This window comes from Saimiri boliviensis, chromosome 1 (assembly GCF_048565385.1).
Source record: "Saimiri boliviensis isolate mSaiBol1 chromosome 1, mSaiBol1.pri, whole genome shotgun sequence".
Lineage (NCBI taxonomy): Eukaryota > Metazoa > Chordata > Mammalia > Primates > Cebidae > Saimiri > Saimiri boliviensis.
The window spans coordinates 25,047,634-25,067,146 of record NC_133449.1 but is presented as its reverse complement, the minus strand read 5'-3'; the positions used below and the strand labels follow the sequence as shown (position 1 = coordinate 25,067,146).

The following is a 19,513-nucleotide window of genomic DNA, read 5'->3' as shown; positions in this document are numbered from 1 at the left end:
CCCGGCTCTTTTTTTTTTTTTAATCGAAAAAAGACAGGGTTTCACCATGTTGGTCAGGCTGGTCTTGAACTCCTAACCTCAGGTGATCTGCCTGCCTTGGCCTCCAAAGTGCTTGGATTACAGGTGTGAGCCACCATGCCTGGCCTCACCTGCATTCTTTTTCAAATGATCTCCACGCTGATGTGGCTATTTTCAGTGCAATATAGAATCCACACTGGTTATCCTCTTATTGATTGACATTTAGCTTGTGTCTAATTTACTAGTTTTCCAAACACAGCTTCAGTGGATTTTCTGGTACAGGTCTTCTGCTGCAGTGTGGAGAGTTTCTCTGTGGTCTGTTTTTAGGAGTGGAATCCTTGGGATAAGAGTAATGTGCATTTTCAGTTTTATTCGGTATTGCTAAATTACTCTCCAAGGTGGCTTTACTATTTTACACTCCTACCAGCAATATATGAGCTTTACTTCTGGGCAATATATTACCTTTAATTCTCTTGTAAAGCAATAAAATTCTCAACAAATTTTTGGAAAAAAAAAAAAAAATGAGACCATGAACTGCTGGTTAAAACTGTCTAGAGAAAAGAAATTCTGTCTATGATATTAAACTAATGTTTTATAGGACAAGTCAGTACTCAGTGCAACATTTTTCCCTGTCGTGTGTGCTCCAACGGGTGCCAGCACCCACTTGTACCCCCCGCCCCCATTTGAATGCTTCCCACCCAGGCTAAATTGATGACAGCTCAATTAGGAGCAAGCCTTGGCCTTGAACTTTGGCCAAAAGCTTTGTTTTTTCCTATACATATTCACAGCCTTTTCAATTTTAAAGTATTAGCATTTCATGTAGCAATTATTCTTATTTCAAGGGTACCCCTTTTAGCCCTCTTTTTTAAAGAGGTCTTCTTAAAGAGATGTCTTAAAATGTGTGTATAGAACCATACATTTATATCTGCTATCATGGGAGATCTAGGAATGTGTCAGTCTACTGATGTTGAATTCTAGCAAATCTTTGTATTATTTTTTTCTTGAAAGGGAAGCCAAAGTTATTTGCTGTTCAGCACAAGATGCTGCTGTTCTTATGTAGCTATCGCTGAACCAGTTGGAATAAGAGTGGTTTCTTTTTCATGGATTAAGGGGTTTTTGTAATTTATAAGCATGTTTCAGAAGCCATATGTGAACAAATTACATTTTGTTCTACCTAGCCTTTTTTTTTTTTTTTTTTTTTGAGGCAGTTTCGCTCTTGTTGCCTTAGTTGGAGTACAGTGTCGTGATCTCAGCTCACTGCAGCCTCCGGGTTCAAGTGATTCTCCTGCCTCTGCCTCCTGAGTGGCTGGGATTATAGGCGCCTGCCACCATGCCCAGCTAATTTTTTTGTATTTTTAGTAGAGATGGCCAACCTAGTCTCAAACTCCTGACCTCAGGTGTTCCACCCACCTCGGCCTCCTAAAGTGCAGGGATTATAGGCATGAGCCACCCTGCCCAGCCCTACCTACCCATATTTTTATAACTGTCAGCTAATACTCCTAAATCTTGGAAGATTAACAAAAATTACATGGATTATATTTCTCTCACATATTAAATTATGGCTTACCAGTTAAGTTAAACTGGAGCTTAGCAATTCCAATGTTTCACTTTTTAATGCAGTTATTTTGAAGCCTTTTATAAAACAATATATTAGCTGAGTGCTGTGGCACATGCCTGTAGTTCCAGCTACTCAAGAGGCTGAGGCAGGAGGATTGCTTGAGCCCAGAAGTTTGAGACCAGCCTGGACAACATAGTGAGACTCCTTAAAAAAAAAAGTCTTTTTTTAAGAGGTCTTTTTAAAGAGATCTCGTAAAAAGAGATCTCTTAAAAAATCAAAAAGAGAAATTACAAAATTTCTAAAATAAATTTTTATGAACTTTAATTTTATAAAAAGAAATGGGAATTTCAAGGTGGTGGACTGAGGGCATGCTATATAGCTTTTCCACCTTGCTTCTGATGCTTAGATAAATGAGAATTTTTTAAGTTATCTGTAAGTACAATCGGTGGGGCAGGTGGAAGGAAAGGAAACCCTTAGTAGGCTGCAGACTACGAAGAATCTCTGTGAAAAGTAGATGAGATCTATTTGCAAAAGGAAACCTTAGTCCAGAACCAGAGCCGGCGAGCATTGCTGCTAATGATGTGGACAGTGTCTTCAGTGCTCTCGCTTGAAGTAGTTGCTATCAGGAGCTGTGCAGGGCTCGTGGCAAGTGACAGGGCAATGCTGACAGTTTAGCATGGTGATGGAGGTGTCTCAGGCCGGTGTAGGATATATAGGAGCTTGGATTGGAGAGACAGGGCAGTGTTCCAGGTGCTGAATGGTTTCTAGGAGAATAGGAAGCTACCTTGCTAAGAAGACCAGCTATAAAGCTTTTTGATGAGCTGGCACCTTCCATCCCTCTTTGACTGAAAACAGCTCCGATCCCTGCCCTCCAGGCATGCAGCACAGAGTAGATGTCTGAACAGGAAGACTTGACTACAAAGTTGAGCACTTAGTTAAAAATCACCCCAAATGAGAGATACACAACTGGAGAAGAGAACTGAGGAGGTAACAGAAGAATTTATCTCAGAAGTAGAATTAATAGAATAAGCAGAACTAGATTTTGCAGAAACTATAGTTAAATCCTTAGAGATATGAGCAGTTACGTTTTCTACCAAAAATAATTAAGTAGTGATCCTGGAAATTAAATTTTTGATTGTTAAAACAAGAAATTCAATAGATAAGCTGATTAACAGGGTTTATAGCTGAAGAACAAATTTGTGAGCTGGAAACTAGAGAAATATTCCTTAGTACATTCCTATTATTATAAAGCAAAAGAAAAAAAAATAAAGGGTGGAGGATGGATTGAGGATTTCCATCTGGTAAGAGTTCCAGATAGAGGCTAAAGAAAATGCAGGGAGATGATACTTAAAGAAGTAATAGATCCAGTTTCAAGGTGGTTGACCGAACACATCCTGACCTCATCCCGTTTCTACACCAAATCCATAGAAATGATAAGGCATTAAGTTAGATTAATAAATTCTCTTCCAAAATTAAAAATGAGAAATGTTCCAAAGCCCCAAAGCCATAAGACATCTTGAAGTGAAGGTGGTGTATGCTAAAATGAGAAGCTGCAGAAGGGAGCCGCTTACACTGCCTGCAGGAAGTTCTCACTACTGCTGGGACCCCCCCGGCTGTTCAGCCAACTCCTTCAGAACAGATTCAGCCAAGGATCCCAGCCAAGAGGCCCCTGTTGACTCAGACCACAAGTGGACAGCCCTGGGGGATGTTTGCATGGCCAACAACCATGAAAATCAAGGGGAAGCCTAGCACAACAATATAAAATATGAACATATGAAATATAAACAGCAGAATTATACCCTAGGAAGCAGAGCTATCCGAGGAAACTTTAAATATAGGCAAATGTAATTTCCTTAGAAGACAAAGGATAGACTTTCATGCACATTAAAAGAAGTAGAAATCATAAAGCAATAAACAGGCAGTCGTGAAAAGGAAACCTATAGTTGTTAAAGCAAACTCATTGGATGAGCTACATAGTAAATTGAAAGTAGCTGGAGAACAAATGCATGAACTAAAAGATCAGGGTGAGAAGTTCTTCCAAAACTCAGCATCAAGAGGCAAGAAATGGGTCTGAAAGAAAAGTTGAGGCATTTAAGTCAGTGTGGAAGTTCCATTATTTATCTAATAGAAGCTGTTAAGTGAAGAAAATTGACAAGAGACAATGTTTGAAAAATTGAGGTCTTGGATGAGTATGGTGGCTCAACGCCTGTAATCCCAGTCCTTTGGGAGGCTGAGGCAGGCAGATCACTTCAAGTCCGGAGCTTGAGACCAGCCTGGCCAGCATGGTGAAACCCCATCTCTACCAAAAATACAAAGATTGGCTGGGTGTGGTGGTGTGTGCCTATAGTCTCAGCCTCTCAGGGGGCTGAGACAGGAGAATCACTTGAACACAGGAGGCAGAGATTGCAGTGAGCTGAGATCGCACCATTGCGCTCTGGCCTGAGCAACAGAGCAAGACTCCATCTAAAAAAAAAGGCGGGGGGGAATTGAGATCTGAAAATATTCTAGAATTTCCAGTACTGAAAAAGTACGAGCCCTCAAATATTAAATATTAGATATGCATCATTGTGATAATGATGATGAGAAATTCTTAGGAGACACTGGAGAGAAAAGACTGATGGTCTTCAAAAGAATTGAAATTCAAGTGCTAGATTTCATTACTGGTTTTAAGAAAGTAATAGCACAGTGCCTTTAAGATGATGAGAAAAGTAACTCTGAGCTAAAATTCTATCCCATCTATACTAGCTCTCACCAGTGAGTGTACCACAGTAGCATTCTCAGATGTTAAGGGCTTTGCCGAAAAACTATTTAAAGATATACTGTCTGGGCACAGTGGCTCACACCTGTAATCCCAGCACTTTGGGAGGGTGACGCGGGAGGATCACTTGAGCTCAGGAGTTCGAGACCAGCCTGAGCAATATGGTGAAACCCCATCTCTACAAAAAATACAAAAATTAGCTGGGTGTGGTTGTGCATGCCTATAGTCCCAGCTACTTAGCAGGCTGAGGTGGGAGGATTGCTTGAGTTTGGAAAGTTGAGGCTGCGGTGGGCCCTGATCACTCCACTGGAGCAAGGAAAAAAATGAACCCAGAAGGTAGTAACGGGATCCAAGAAAAAATAAGGAAGCAAGTAAATCAGGAAAACAACAATGGTCCATCTAAGTAAATATTGGTTGTAAAATATATGATAATTTTTAATAAGTTGCAATTTAGGTCAACAAAGTTAGCAAATGGAATTTTATGGGTAGGTGGAGCAAAAAGGGAAATAAAAACATGCAAAAGAATTCAAGAGGAATATATAAAATGTAATTAACTTCAACTTTTAAGAAAATATCATTTTAAGTATGCATCAAAAATGTAAGAGTGGCTGGACGTGGTGTCTCACACCTGTAATCCCAGCACTTTGGGAGGCCGAGGCAGGTGGATTACGAGGTGCGGAGATTGAGACCATGCTGGCTAACACAGTGAAACCCAATCTCCACTAAAAATACAAAAAGTTAGCTAGGCATGGTGGCACGCACCTGTAGTCCCAGCTACTCAGGAGGCTGAGGCCGGAGAATCGCTTGAACCCGGGAGGCGAAGGTTTCAGTGAGCTGAGATTGCACCACTGTACTCCAGCCTGGGCAACAGAGTGAGACTATGTTTCAAAAAAAAAAAAAAAAAAAGTAAAAGTGACTACTAGACGAGTTAGATATAAAATATAAAAGTTGAAACCTATTAGAAGATAACAGTGTGGCAAAAACAACCTTGACCAATCCTAGAGAAGACAGGAAAGTAGGAAAAAAGAAAGTCATAGAAAATAAAAGATACAAAATAAGTCCTAGGATTACATTGAAATATATATATTGACACATGTATATCAGTTATCAAATATATATTACTGATACATATCAGTAATCAAAACAAATGGAAAAAATTAAACTCATCTACTTAAAAGATAAAAACTCAGATTTAAGAAAACAATAGTAACCACTTATGTGCTATGTTAGAGGATACAGTTAACAATAAATATTACAAATATTATGATTTTACAAAATATTAATATAAAACAACTCAAGGCAGGCAACATTGGGATGGACCAAGGGAGGTTCAAATGCTAGAAAGTAAAATTTATCAGGAATTGGTATCAGCACAAGCCTGTTTATCCTGCTCTTAGTAACACTGCATGTTTGTGGGTGTATGTATGTATTTATGTGTATGACAAACATATACATACGTAATTGTTACAGAGACTTTCTGCGTGATGGCCCCAGTTCTGTCCTTTTCCCTTCAGTCGGTTCTAAATATAGCAGCCAGAATGGTTCTGCTAAAAACCTCAGATCCTTAGCTGCTGGATGCACTCCAAGAGTGTCTCATCTCATCAGGGTAAAAGCCATAGTCCTCACAGTGGTATACAAGGCACTAGCCCACCTGACCCCCTTACCTCTCAGCTCATCTTCTGCCCCACTCTTCCTTGCTCCACTCCAGGCACACTGCACTCACATCTTGCCTTTCCTTCAACACGCCAGGCAAACTTGCATTTTAGGGCCTTGCACTTTCTCTTCTTTTTGCCTGGAGAGCTCATTCCCCAGATGTCCACGTGCCTCACTCCCTCACCTCCTTCTGTTCTTAGGAAGAAGCCTCCCTGACCACAATGCAGTGAAATTTCAAATCAACAACAGAAAGAAAAAAAAAAAATAACCTTAGTACACATCTTGAATTTAAAAAGAATATAAACTTCTAACCTCACGGAATAACAAGAATTCATAATCAAAATTAACAAAATTAAATGACTGGAAAAGCACAATATACCTAAACCTATGCCTTGCATCTCAAATGATGCTCGATGCAAAATTAAAACCTTACATGTACTTTCTAGGAAAGAAAAGATTGAAAATAAAGGAACCTAGATTTCAGTACTCTGAAACTGAAAGAAGTACTAATAAATCTGAAGTAGAAGAGAGTAATAAACATGAACTTAAAAAATTATTGAAATAGAAATAAGAAACTTGATCAGGATAACAAAAAGATGGTTGTTTCAAAAAAATAGTAAAATAGGTCTAATTTATTGACTAATGTAATTTCTTTAAAGTACAAACAATTTCAGAAATAGTGATATGGGGTACAGACAGTTTTGCTTTTTGTAATTATAAGAAAATACTATGAACAACTTTATGCTAATAAACTGGAAGATCTAAATTCATTGTATAATTTTTTAAGAAAATAGATACTACCAAATTTGGTAAAATAAGTAGAAAATCTTAATAGTTAGCAAACAAGTTAAAAATATTAGAATGAGAATCAAAAATCTACATTCCAAAGAAAGCATCAAGCCTAGACTATTTAACAGGTGAGTTCTCTCAAATCTTCAAGCAACAGATAATTTTCATTTTATGTATACCATTCCAGAGTACAAAATTGGAATGCATCCATCCAATTTTACTAGACCAGCATAACCGTCACCCCTAAACAGCAAGGACAGCACCAAAAAGAAAACTACAAGCTGTCCACACTTAAGAATACAAGTCGAGGTGGGTGGATCACCTGAGGTCAGGAGTTCGAGACCAGCCTGAGCAACATGGTGAAACCTCATCTCTACTAGAACACAAAAATTAGCTGGCTGTCGTGGTGGGCAACTGTAATACCAGCTACTCTGGAGGCTGAGGCAGGAGAGTTGCTTGAACCCAGGAGGCGGAGGTTGCAGTGAGCTGAGATCACACCATTGCACTCTTGCCTGGGCAACAGGAGCAAAACTTTGTCTCAAAAAAAAAAAAAGAAAGAAAAGAAAGAATACAGGTGCCTGACTCTTAGCAGTAGATTTAAAAAAAAAAAATACAGGTGTAAAATTTCTACATTAAAAAATTAGTAAATTAATTTGAGCATTATCAAGTCACACTTATCCTGGAAATGCAAGAATAATTCAACTCCCATTTAAGATAATTGAATGGAAATTCAGGCTAGGTGTGGTGGCTCATTGCTATAATCCCAGCACTCTGGGAGGTCGAAGCAGGAGGATCACTTGAGGCCAGAAGTTTAAGACCAGCCTGGGCAACAACGAAAGATCCTGTCTCTACAAAAAAAAAAAAAAAAAAAAAAAAAAAAAAAGAATTAACCTGGCACAGTGGTGTGTGCCTTTCATCCTAGCTACTCAGAAGGCTGAGGTGGGAGGACTGCTTGAGGCCAAGAGGCCAAGGCTATAGTGAGCCCTGATTGCACCACCTCCAGCATGGGCAACAGAGCAAGATTCTGTCTCCAAAAAGAAAAAAAGACTAGAAGATCTGTCCTATCCTGTTGCACCAACCTGACTGCTGACTCCAGCAACATGGTAAACTAAGCTAATTGTAATCTCCTTTCTCCAATGACGGAGACAGGCATGCTGGATTAAATATAACAACAATTGAAATGCAGAATTTAGCTTGACTAAAAGTCAGAGGAAGCCCTGGCTATCAGGATTAAACCTCACACTGTGGTGTTCCAGGGATCTATCAGATTGGATCCTGGATTTAGCCCCAGAGGTTAGGGTTTAGTGTCCCCACAACGAAGGAAATGTGTCTTGATTCACTTAAAGTAAGTAGAACTAATATTTCTGTAAAGGCCAGAACTTTAGAAGAGCTGCCTCCTTAAGAAAGAGGAGCGGCCGAGCGCGGTGGCCCAAGCCTGTAATCCCAGCACTTTGGGAGGCCGAGGCGGGTGGATCACAAGGTCGAGAGATCGAGACCATCCTGGTCAACATGGTGAAACCCCGTCTCTACTAAAAATACAAAAAACTAGCTGGGCATGGTGGCACGTGCCTGTAGTCCCAGCTACTCAGGAGGCTGAGGCAGGAGAACTGCCTGAACCCAGGAGGCGGAGGTTGCGGTGAGCCAAGATCATGCCATTGCACTCCAGCCTGGGTAACAAGAGCGAAACTCCGTCTCAATAAAAAAAAAAAAAAAGAAAGAGGAGCTAGAAAAATTCCACTGCCCAGAGAAGGTACAAAAAACATGCAGCAGCCAGGGCAGTGTCTGGGGAAAAAAAACCTCCCAAGTGTACCTTGAAAAACTAAAGTAATAATCTTTTCGAGCCAAAGCGTTAAGTACAAGTTTAAATTAGTTAAAATTTGTGACTGAAAGTTTTCTGAAAAGTTTAGATTAAAGAGGTTTTATTCCAGTGCAAACTAGGGAGATGCGGCCTTTGGTACAGAATGAAGGTACCTGCTGAGAGAAGCAAAAGAGGAGTTGTCTATTACAGAGAAAGTTCCTGTCCAGGTTCCTACTCTGGTCCACTTATGCAAATGAAAGTTGCAAATTTGCTTAGTACTGATTGGTTGATGTTTGCTGAGTTCTGATTGGTTGATGCAAGAGATAGTCTATTGCCTCATGTAGGAACAGACAATTATGAAAGTCCCAATGTTAGATAAACATAGGGTTTACTGGGAAGCAGAGTATGTGTGTGACCGCTAGTTGGCAAATGGCTGTTTTGGCTCTATTTGAATTTAGGCCATTCACCACTCAGAATCCACCTTGAAGGATTGGCTCTTTCAGGGTTCACAAGTTGAAAATTAAGTTTCTAGCTGGGCACAGTGACTCATGCCTGTAATCCCAGCACTTTGTGGGGGCTGAGGTGGGCCAATCACTTGGGGTCAGTAGTACCAGACCAGCCTGGCCAGCATGGTGAAAGCTTATTTCTACTGAAAATACAGAAATTAGCCAGGCACAGTGGCACATGCCTGTAGTCCCAGCCACTCGGTAGGCTGAGGCAGGAGAATTGCTTGAACCAAGGAGGTGGAGGCGGCAGTGAGCTGAGATTATGCCACTGTACTCCAGCCTGGGCGACAGAGCAAGACTCTGTCTCAAAAATAAATAACAAATGGATAAATAAATAAATAAAGTTTCTTAGGCACAGTAGCAGCATTTCTAGTGTTCAGTAACCGCATGGGGCTAGTGGCTTCCATATTGGACAATGCAGATGTAGCATGTCTTCATCATCCCTTAAAGTTCTGTTGGATAGCACCACTCGCGCCCCCCCCCCCACAAACACACACACACACACACACACACACACACACACACACACACACACACAAATGCCTCTGTAGGCATTCACTTCTTTTTTTTTTTTTTTTTTTTAAAGGTGGGGTTTTACCATGTTGGTCAGGCTGGTCTTGAACTCCCGACCTCAGGTGATCCGCCCACCTTGGCCTCCAAAATGCTTGGATTACAGGCGTGAGCCACGGCGCCTGGCACCATTCACTTCTATAGCTCAGTTCAAATGGGACTCCCATGCGGAAAAAAACTCCTGCTAAAGGTGAGCTTATTATCAAAAATTACAAACCCAATCACAAAACAGTGTACTATGAGGGAGAATCAGCAAACAAACAACAGATAGGTTTAGCATGCCAAGAACTTTAGAAATGGCATGTTCAAAAAGTTAAGTGAAATTAGGAATAGTGGCATTGTTAAAAGGGACAAGCTGACATGAAGAAAGGCCAAATTGAACTTTCAGAACTCAAAAATATTAAAGTTAAGCTCAATTGAGGGGTTAAATAGAAAGTTAGGGACCATTAGAGGGAAAATTAGGGAATGAGAATTAGATCTGATGAAATTGGGCCGGGCGCGGTGGCTCACGCCTATAATCCCAGCACTCTGGGAGGCCGAGGCGGGTGGATCACGAGGTCAAGAGATCGAGACCATCTTGGTCGGCAAGGTGAAACCCCGTCTCTACTAAAAATACAAAAATTAGCCGGGCATGAGTGGTGCACGCCTGTAGTCCCAGCTACTCGGGAGGCTGAGGCAGGAGAATTGCTTGAACCCAGGAGGCGGAGGTTGTGGTGAGCCGAGATTGTGCCATTGCACTCCAGCCTGGGTAACGACAGCGAAACACCATCTCAAAAAAAAAAAAAAAAAAAAAAGATCTGATGAAATTAGTCAGAATACAGAGTGCTGAACATAGATAAAAGGAGATGGAAAGTGTAAAAAGCAAGTGAAGGATATAAAGCGTAGAATGAAAAAGATCAATCCGGAATTCTTTACCCAGCTAACTATTCAAGAGCAAGAAGAAATAAAGATATTTTTCCAAAAAAAGCCTCAAGGAGCTTGTCACTAACAAAACATTGCTGAAGAAATTAATAAAGGATATCCTTCAAGCAAAAAATAATTTGAGGCAAGAAAGAAGAAATAGTGCAAAGTGGAATTGATAAACATGGATCACTTTAAGCACTAGGTATAATTAATGACTAATTTGGTGAGCTTATGATGAGGTGCAGCTGAAGTACTAAACAACTATGACATGAAACTGGTTGAGGCATAATTAAGTTTAAGGGACTTGAGTTACTAGGTGAGATTAGAGATGTTGATTAAGATTGTGGTAAGTGTTCATGTTAAAATAGAGAAAGTTCCTGACTTGTCTGAGGATTTAGCAGGCTTTGGACCAAGAGTCTGCCACTGGGGGATATTTTTCTGCTTGGATCCCCTCAGACGGCGTGGCTTGGAGCTCAGGATGATGTACTCAGAAAGAGAGAGTAATTGGAAGTGAAATGACAGGAATGGCCTCAAAGGCACCAATCCTGAGCTTTTTCCATTCGGCTGTTATGCTCCCAATGTCTGGGCCTGTCAGCATGTACCCTGAGCTGAAGATTGTGCTGTACAAGGAATTAGCTTGAGGCTGATTGAAACACAGTGATCTGCGCTCAAGAAAAAAGTTTTTCATAGTATCTCAGTGCCTGGTTCATGGTTATCTGAGGAAAACAAGCCTCAGCCCCTGGCACAGGAACACATGTGAAACTGTTATAGTGAGTCGCCTCCTGCTGCCCACTTTGGAATCTGCCCTTCAGTTGGACACCGTGTCCCCGCCCTAACACACCTTCATGACCCTCCCACCCCCGAGTCCCCAGGGTGGTACTCCGCATCCCCATGCTGCGCTGTGGGTGTCTGTTTCTTTCTAGTTTCTCGTGAGAATGCTTCACTGCTCTTAGCTGTCCCTCCCAGTTGCCAGCTGTTCTTTCTCTGAGTAATTTCACCTGTTGATGGGCTGTTTGTATCACGAAACAAATGACAGACCTAGTGATATCAGCCTTAATTTTTACACCGAGTTTTATGTGTGAAGATCTGATCGCAAGACTATTTTGAGGGTTAAATGAAAAGCACCCGCCAAATCCCTGACACTTAAGTTCTCAATACATGTTGCTTTCATTTAACAACAACAACAAAAGCAGCTGCCAGAAGAGTAAAAGCAAAGAGCAAATTTCCAAAAGAGGAAACTGAGAAAAATAAAACCTGAAAAGGACAAAAAGGAAAAAGATGAAACAAGTAATGACGTAATAAGCCATAAAAAATGAATAAAAATATATTACCAATCAGTAAATTAATTAAATTTTCTAGATAAAAAGCGACAATTGTCAAATATTTTTAAAAAATCTGTCTCAGCCAGGCATAGTAGTTCATGCCTGTAATCCCAGCACTTTGGGAGGCTGAGGTGGGCAGATCACTTGAGGTTAAGAGTTGGTGACCAGCCTAGCCAATATGTTGAAACCCTGTCTCTACTAAAAATACAAAAATTGGGCCGGGCACAGTGGCTCATGCCTGTAATCCCAGCACTTTGGGAGGCCGAGGCTGGTGGATCACGAGGTCAAGAGATCGAGACCATTCTGGTCAACATGGTGAAACCCCATCTCTACTAAAAATACAAAAATTAGCTGGGCATGGTGGTGCACACCTGTAGTCTCAGCTACTCGGGAGGCTGAGGCAGGAGAATTGCTCGAACCCAGGAGGCAGAGGTTGCAGTGAGCCGAGATCGCGCCATTGCACTCCAGCCTGGGTAACGAGCGAAACTCCGTCTCAAAAAAAAAAAAAAAAAAAAAAAAAAATTTCCAGATTCTTTAAGAAATAATGAGCATTCCCAATTTTATTTTTGAGGCTAGAATAACCTTGATACCAAAGTCTTAAAAGTCAGCAAGAAAAGGAAAATTACAAGCCATTTTTTTCTTACAAGCATAAACGAAAATATGAAGAAAATAGAAAATTCAGCAGTGTTTAGGAAAAATAATATATTGTGACTATACTGGTTTTATTCATCAATCAAGGGTATATTCTTATAATTTATCACATTCATAGATTGATGGATTAAATCCTTATAGCTATCTTGAAAGACTCATATAAAATATTTAATAAAACCCAAGATCTAGTCTGGGCACAGTGAGGCTGAGGCAGGTGAATCTGTTGCAGGAGGTGGAGGTTGCAGTGAGCTGAGATCGAGTCACTGCACTCCAGCCTGGGAATTGACTGAGACTCAGCCTCAAAACAAAAAACAAAAAACCCAACATCTATTGATAATTTAAACACACACAGAACAACAACAAAAACCTTAGCAATCTATGGATAGGAGAAACTCCCTTAACCTAATGTAAAGTACTTGTAAAATCTGATAGCATCTCTTATATTTACGGGCAAAAGGTTGAAAAGATTTAAGATTGAAAACAAAACAAGAAGGCTTGCCATCTTCACTTTTATTCAGCATTTTAGTGGCAACCCTAAGAAATTGTACCCATTGTGCACTATTGGTGGAATTTAAAATGGTGCAACTTTTGTGGAAAGTAGTACGGTGGTTCCTCAAAAAGTTAAAAAAAAAAAACTATCATATAATCCAGCAATTCCACTTATGGATATATAAGCAAAAGTATTGAAAGCAGGGTCTCAAAGAGATGTTTGTACACCTATGTTCATAGCAATGCTATTCATGATACTCAAGGGGCGGAAGCATTCTACATGTTCATTGGTGGTTTTCAGGGGCTGGAAGGAAGGGGAAAAGGGCATTTGTTTAATGAGCGTATAGTTTTGGTTCTACAAGATGAAAATATTCCTGAAATTGGTTGCACAACAATGTGAATATACTTCACCCTACTGAGCTGTACCTTTTTTTTTTTTTTTTTTGAGATGTGGTCTTGCTGTTACCTAGGCTGGAGTGTAGCTCACTGCAACCTCCGCCTTGCAGGTTGAAGCAATTCTCCTGCCTCAGCCTCCCAAGTAGCTGGGATTACAGCCCTGCCACCACGATGCCCAGCTAATTTTTTGTATTTTTAGTAGAGATTGGGTTTCACCATGTTGACCAGGCTGGTCTTGAACTCCTGACCTCAGGTGATCCACCTGCCTTGGCCTCCCAAAGTGCTGGGATTACAGGCTTGAGCCACCGTACCCTGCTTGACCTGTACATTTTTAAATGATTGAGCAACATGCACTCCAGCCTGGGCAACAGCGAGACCCTATCTCTAAAACAATAATAATAATATGATTGCAGTGGTAAATATTATGCTATGTATATCTTATCACAACTTATAAAAAAGAACAGAGTTGCTAATATACAAAACCTATTTGTAAAATACCTAGGAATAATAACAGACATACAAATCCTTTATGGAGGAGAATTTGAAACTGTTTGAAAGACATTAAAGAAGATTTGAATACATGGAGAAACGAACATATTCATGGAAAGACATGGTCAGTATGCAAAGATGTGACTTCTCTCTAGAATTATCCATAGATTTGATCAGTTCACATTGAAATCCCAACAGGATTTTTTTGGTGGTAAATGACAAACTGATTCTAAAACTTAAAGTGGAAAGTGCAAAGAGCCAAAGATAAGACACCCTCAAAGAAGAATGTATGTCTGGGGCACTTAGACTTCCTGAAAAGATAGGAGGCAGCTATAGTCATAAAATCACTGGTGGTGTTATAGGGATAGAAATAGAATATATATCCAGCAGGAATGTATGTAATAATAGTCCATTTATTAAATAATGGACTATTAAATGATAAATATAAGTAGTAAGTGTAGGACGAAATTGGATTATTTCCTCATACTTATCAAGACATTATTTCTAAGTAGATTCAAACTTAAATCTAAAAAGTAAAAACTATAAAACTTTAGATGGCAATGTGGGAGTATACCTTGTAGCCTTGGGGAGGGAAATATTTCTTAAGGTACAAAAAGCACAAAATATAGAGGAAAAAAAATCACTAAATTGGGACTGCTGTTATTAAAGATGTTCATCAAAAACATAGTAGAGTGAGAAACAAGCTTCAAAATAGGAGTTGTGAGCTAGAACTTTCCTAGGATTAAAAATACAAAAAGCATAAAGAACTCTTACAAATCAGTTTTTAAAAAAAATGCAATCCATTGCAACCCTATGACAAAGATAGGAACAGACATTTCACAGAAGAAGAAACGCAAATGGCCCATAAACATAGGAAAAGAGACTCAATCTTTTTAATAACCAGGGAATTGTAATTTAAAACCACAATACCATTCATCACCCACTAGCTTGGCAAATGTTAAAATGTCTGGCAATAACAAAGCTGGCCAGAATGTGGAGTTTAAGGAACCTTACACAGCTGATGAGAGTGGAAATTAGTGTAACCACTTTGTAAAAACAAGTTGGCAGTGCTTAGTAAAATTGAATGTGCATAACCCTATGAGCCAATAATTCCACTGTTACAAAATTCTTATACATGGCCACTAAGAGACATGGACAAGAAAGTTATACCAGCACTGCAAATGAGTGGAAAACATGGAAACACTCCAAATATACATCAGCAGTGGAATGGATATATAAATTCCAATGTAATTAAGCAATGAAATACCATCAAGCAGTGAAAAAAATGAATAAATTGGAATTACATCCATCAAAATGGATAAATTATAATGTAGCTGAGTGAAAAAAGCAAGTTTAGAAGAATATATATAGGGCTATACAGGTTTTAGATGTATCTAAACAATGTATTATTTATACATAGTTGGTAAGATAATAAAGATATGATTAATATACAATCCAGGATAGTGATTATCAGGAGAGGAGGAGGCAGAGTGGGAGTGGATATAGTATTAGGATAAGGGCCCATCACGAGTCTTCAGAGTGACTAATGTTCTGTATCACAGGCAGAATAGTGAATAGGTAGGTGTTTGTTTAATAACTTTTAAAACTGTACATAGACATTTTATACTCTTTGGTGTGTGTATATATGTATATTTAGAGAGAGGGTCTCAATCTGTCACCTAGGCTGGAATACAGTGGGACTATTGTAGCTCACCACAGCCTCATGCTCGTGGACTCAAGTGATCCTCTCACCTCAGCCTCCTGAGAGGCTAGGACTACAGGTATATGCCATCACACATAGCTAATGGTTTTGTTTGTTTGTTTGTTTGTTTTTGAGATGGAGCCTTGCTGTGTTGCCCAGGCTAGTCACAAACTCCTGGCCTCAAGTGATCCTCCCACCTTGACCTCCCAAAGTGATGGCTTTACAGGTGTGAGCCAGCATGCCCATCCTCGTATATTTTTAAAATATAACCTTGTAGTATTTTTAAGAGAGAATGGGACATATTTTGAAATTAGGTAAAGTGGATTAGGGTGTTGAAAATACAATATCCTATTTGAAATAATTGCCTAATAGTATTTAGAGGAGATTTAACTTTCTAAGTTAAGACATCTCCATTAAATCAGTTTTAGAGTGCAAGTTGGGAGAAAGTACAGAGACCTCAAACAGCATCTCTGATATAGGTGCTTAGAGGAAGTGTAGGAGACTGTACCTGTAGTGCTGTTCCTCTGCCCTCGCTCCCTCCTAGCTTCCTGAAATTTTTAGTCATCGACTCTCAATTCTGGGGCCTCATCCTAAGGGCTGACTGGACAGAAGAGCTAATGCTCCTGTCTTGAGACTTACCACACTTTTCAAACTCTTGCTTTAGAGACTTTGTGAATAGTAGCCTCCTAAACTAACTATTATCAAAATTCACTTCAGGCCCAAGTCATAATCACCTTGAGATCTCTTAAGGAAATCACTTATTTATGTATTTAGACAACCTAATTGGGTACATAGAATTAAAATTTTCAGGGTAATATCTTTTTTGTTTTTTTCCTAGACTTTAGCTAATAGTGTGATTACATGTGTTTATTTCCTTTTTTTTTTTTTCCTTCCCATACATACCAAGCTTCTCTTGATGTGCTTTAATTATTTGGAATTCATCTTGATGTATTGAATTTACCTTTCTGTTTCATGGCTATTATTTTTAGGATAGAGCTCAAGTAGTCTGTGTGATAATACATTTCGAATACATTGCATGAATTAATGGCAGATAGAGCAAAAAATCATGAAATTAATACATCGATGACAGATGTAGTGTTTCATTATAAAGGTGAGGTAAGGTGCTCTCTTTGATGTTCTCTGATTGCCTTTACTTGTAGTTCTCAAAAAAAAAAAAAAGATATATGTGGTTTTACTAGGTAGGTAAAAGCAATCTGGAAAATTAATCAAGGTAAATAATTTGTTCAAATACACATTCTATTATAGGACAGGTTCTGAAAATACAAAGATGAATAAGATGTAGATCCTACCCCTCAGAAGCACTAGTAAAACACAGATGGACAAACAAATTAAAAATTGCAGTAGAGCATGGTAAGGTGCAACAGTGGAAATAGGTACAGGTAAATGGGAGCCTGGAAAGGCACTTGCTGTCATATGGAGCAGTGAGGAAAGTCTTCACAGAGGAAGGGTTGCTGACCAGCAGGCTTGAGAGGAGAGCAGAAAATTTATGGAAAGATAGATTGGGAAGGGGAGACCTGGGAAAGGCATGTGCCAAAATACAGAGACCTAAAAGAACACAGTGTATTTTGAGTTAACTGTGAGCAGCTCATCACTTAGGTGAGTGGGAAGTGGAAAGAGAGAGGCAGGAGTCAAGTATGAAAGCTTTTGTATGGAAAATGAGACATTTTTGTAGATCTCATTCTGTATGTGACTATCAGCCTTTGAAGGATATTAAGCAGAAGAGTGACACGATCTCTGGGGGCAGTGCAGAAACTGGATTAGTGGGGGAAGAATCAGCGTCACATCACGACTTCTTCTTGGGCAAAAAGAAAATGGAAAGAAGTTGGGGAGAAGTTCAGAATTTCCGCTGTGTTTTGCTGTATATACTTTTAAGGAAATTCGGTTACATCTAGACCTTTCCCAGAATGTTCTTTTCTTTTCTCTCTTTCTGAGATGGGGTCTCACTCTGTCACCCAGGCTGGAGTGCAGTTGGTGCAGTCTTTGCTCACTGCAGCCTCGACAGCCCAGGCTCAAGGGATCCTCCCACCTCAGCTTCCCAAGTCTCGGGGATTACAGGTGCATGCCACCGCACCACCTAATGTTTTTTGGTAGTTTTTTTTAGAGATGGGGTTTCACCATTTGCTTAGGCTGATCTCAAATTCCTGGGCTCAAGCAATCTACCTGCCTTGGCTTTCCAAAGTGCTGGGATTACAGGAGTGAGCCCCTGTGCCTGACCAACTTTTCCCAGAATTGAATGTGTTGAAGGGAATAGTAGTAGGTGATTTGGAGCCAATACATGAAGTTTCTGAAGAAATTGTATAATTCAGTCTTTATTATAAATAAATATTCATTAACTGGGCCTATATGGTCTTACAGGCAAACAGATTTTTGTTTATTTTGTGTTAAAATACTAGAATAAGCAGCATATAGAAGTCTAGTGGGGATGTGGTATTGATGAAGCAGACAGCTGCAACCATGTTTTATTTTCCGATTAAAGTGGCACATATGGTAATAAACTGCAGAGGCATCAGGATGAAATATCTAAACTTTTTTACAGTTAATATCCTGCCAAGAAAATCTCAGATAACAGTGTTATTTTAGAGGAATTGTCTGGACAGTATAATCTGTATAAAAGGTGCTTCCTTAAATATGGGTTTTAGAAGTGAGTGTTCCATATTGTTTATTTTTGTGCATATTTATGATTAAATCTTAGACTTGGTAGTCTTTGGTGTGTATTATTCTACCTTCCAGAAAAATGTATTGGTATGCCAACTTATTTTTGTAGCATCATATATCATAATATAGAGCCCTGGGTCTGATACTGCCTGTGTATTGTGAACGTACTCTGTACCTGACTACATAACCTGACCCTTAATATCAAGTGTTCTGCCTCATGTTTATTTGGGAATATCCTAACATCTTGGGGATGTGACTTAGTTAGCTAATCTGCTAACATCCATAAGCTATGTACTCTTAGCCTTTTAGTATTGTAGCCCATCAAAAAGGTTTTTTTTTCTTTCTTTCTTTCTTTCTTTTTTTTTTTTTTGAGGCAGAGTTTTGCTCTTGTTGCCCAGGCTGAAGTAAAATGGCATGATCTTGGCTCACTGCATCCTCTGCCTCCCAGATTCAATCAATTTTCTTGCCTCAGCCTCCCAAATACCTGGGATTACAGGCACCCACCACCACACCCAGCTAATGTTGTATTTTTAGTAGAGACGTAGTTTCAACATGTTGTTCAGGCCGGTCTCGAACTTCTGACCTCAGGCGATTCACCCGCCTTGGCCTTTCAAAGTATTGGGATTACAAGCATGAGCCACTGCACCTGGTCTCCAGCAAAACGTTCTGACTCTGATCGGGGAATTAACATTACATTTTAGCAAAAATGATCCAGAAGCATCGAAAGAGGTAGTTCTTGCCAGGAGTACATAGAGATGTCCAGAAGGAAAGTTGACATTGCTTGATAGTGTGACTTTATTGTAAACATGAAGGAGGAACTGCAGAAATGAAGGACCACAGGTGACCTTGGGACAACCGGAGGTTCCTTTCTGCAGGGTCCGGTGATGTTGACTGTAATGAATCTTGATTTGTATTTGAAAAGATGTTTTCTGCACTCTTGTCACAAGGTTTTTTTCTGAAGTTCCTTTCTTTTGAAAAGTTGATTCCTTATTATTTTCTGCTTTGACACAGAAATCTCCTGCAAAGAAGCTGAGCCATGCAATTAGTAAATCTTTGGGGTGTGTACCCACCAGAGAACCCCCGCATCCTGTTTTTCCTGAGCAACCAGAGAAACCACTTGACCTTGCACATATAGTGTAAGTACATACCTGGGTGTGGATGTGAATCACACTGAAATGGGGGCCTTGTGAAATTCTGTGGATCAAAACCAGACATCACTTAACATGAACATTCAA

At 39.7% G+C, this 19,513-nt stretch overlaps 1 protein-coding gene across 37 annotated transcripts in view; it reads left to right on the top strand.

Moving 5' to 3' along the window:
• The window catches only part of DTNB (dystrobrevin beta), a 318,860-nt gene that overhangs the window by 144,519 nt on the left and 154,828 nt on the right, over positions 1-19,513 (top strand). For all 37 annotated transcript variants that reach the window (XM_074395059.1, XM_074395056.1, XM_074395051.1 and 34 more), the window contains one exon: positions 19,290-19,414. In XM_074395059.1, coding sequence (XP_074251160.1) covers positions 19,290-19,414 — 125 coding nt within the window. The remainder of the gene's footprint in view (positions 1-19,289; positions 19,415-19,513) is intronic.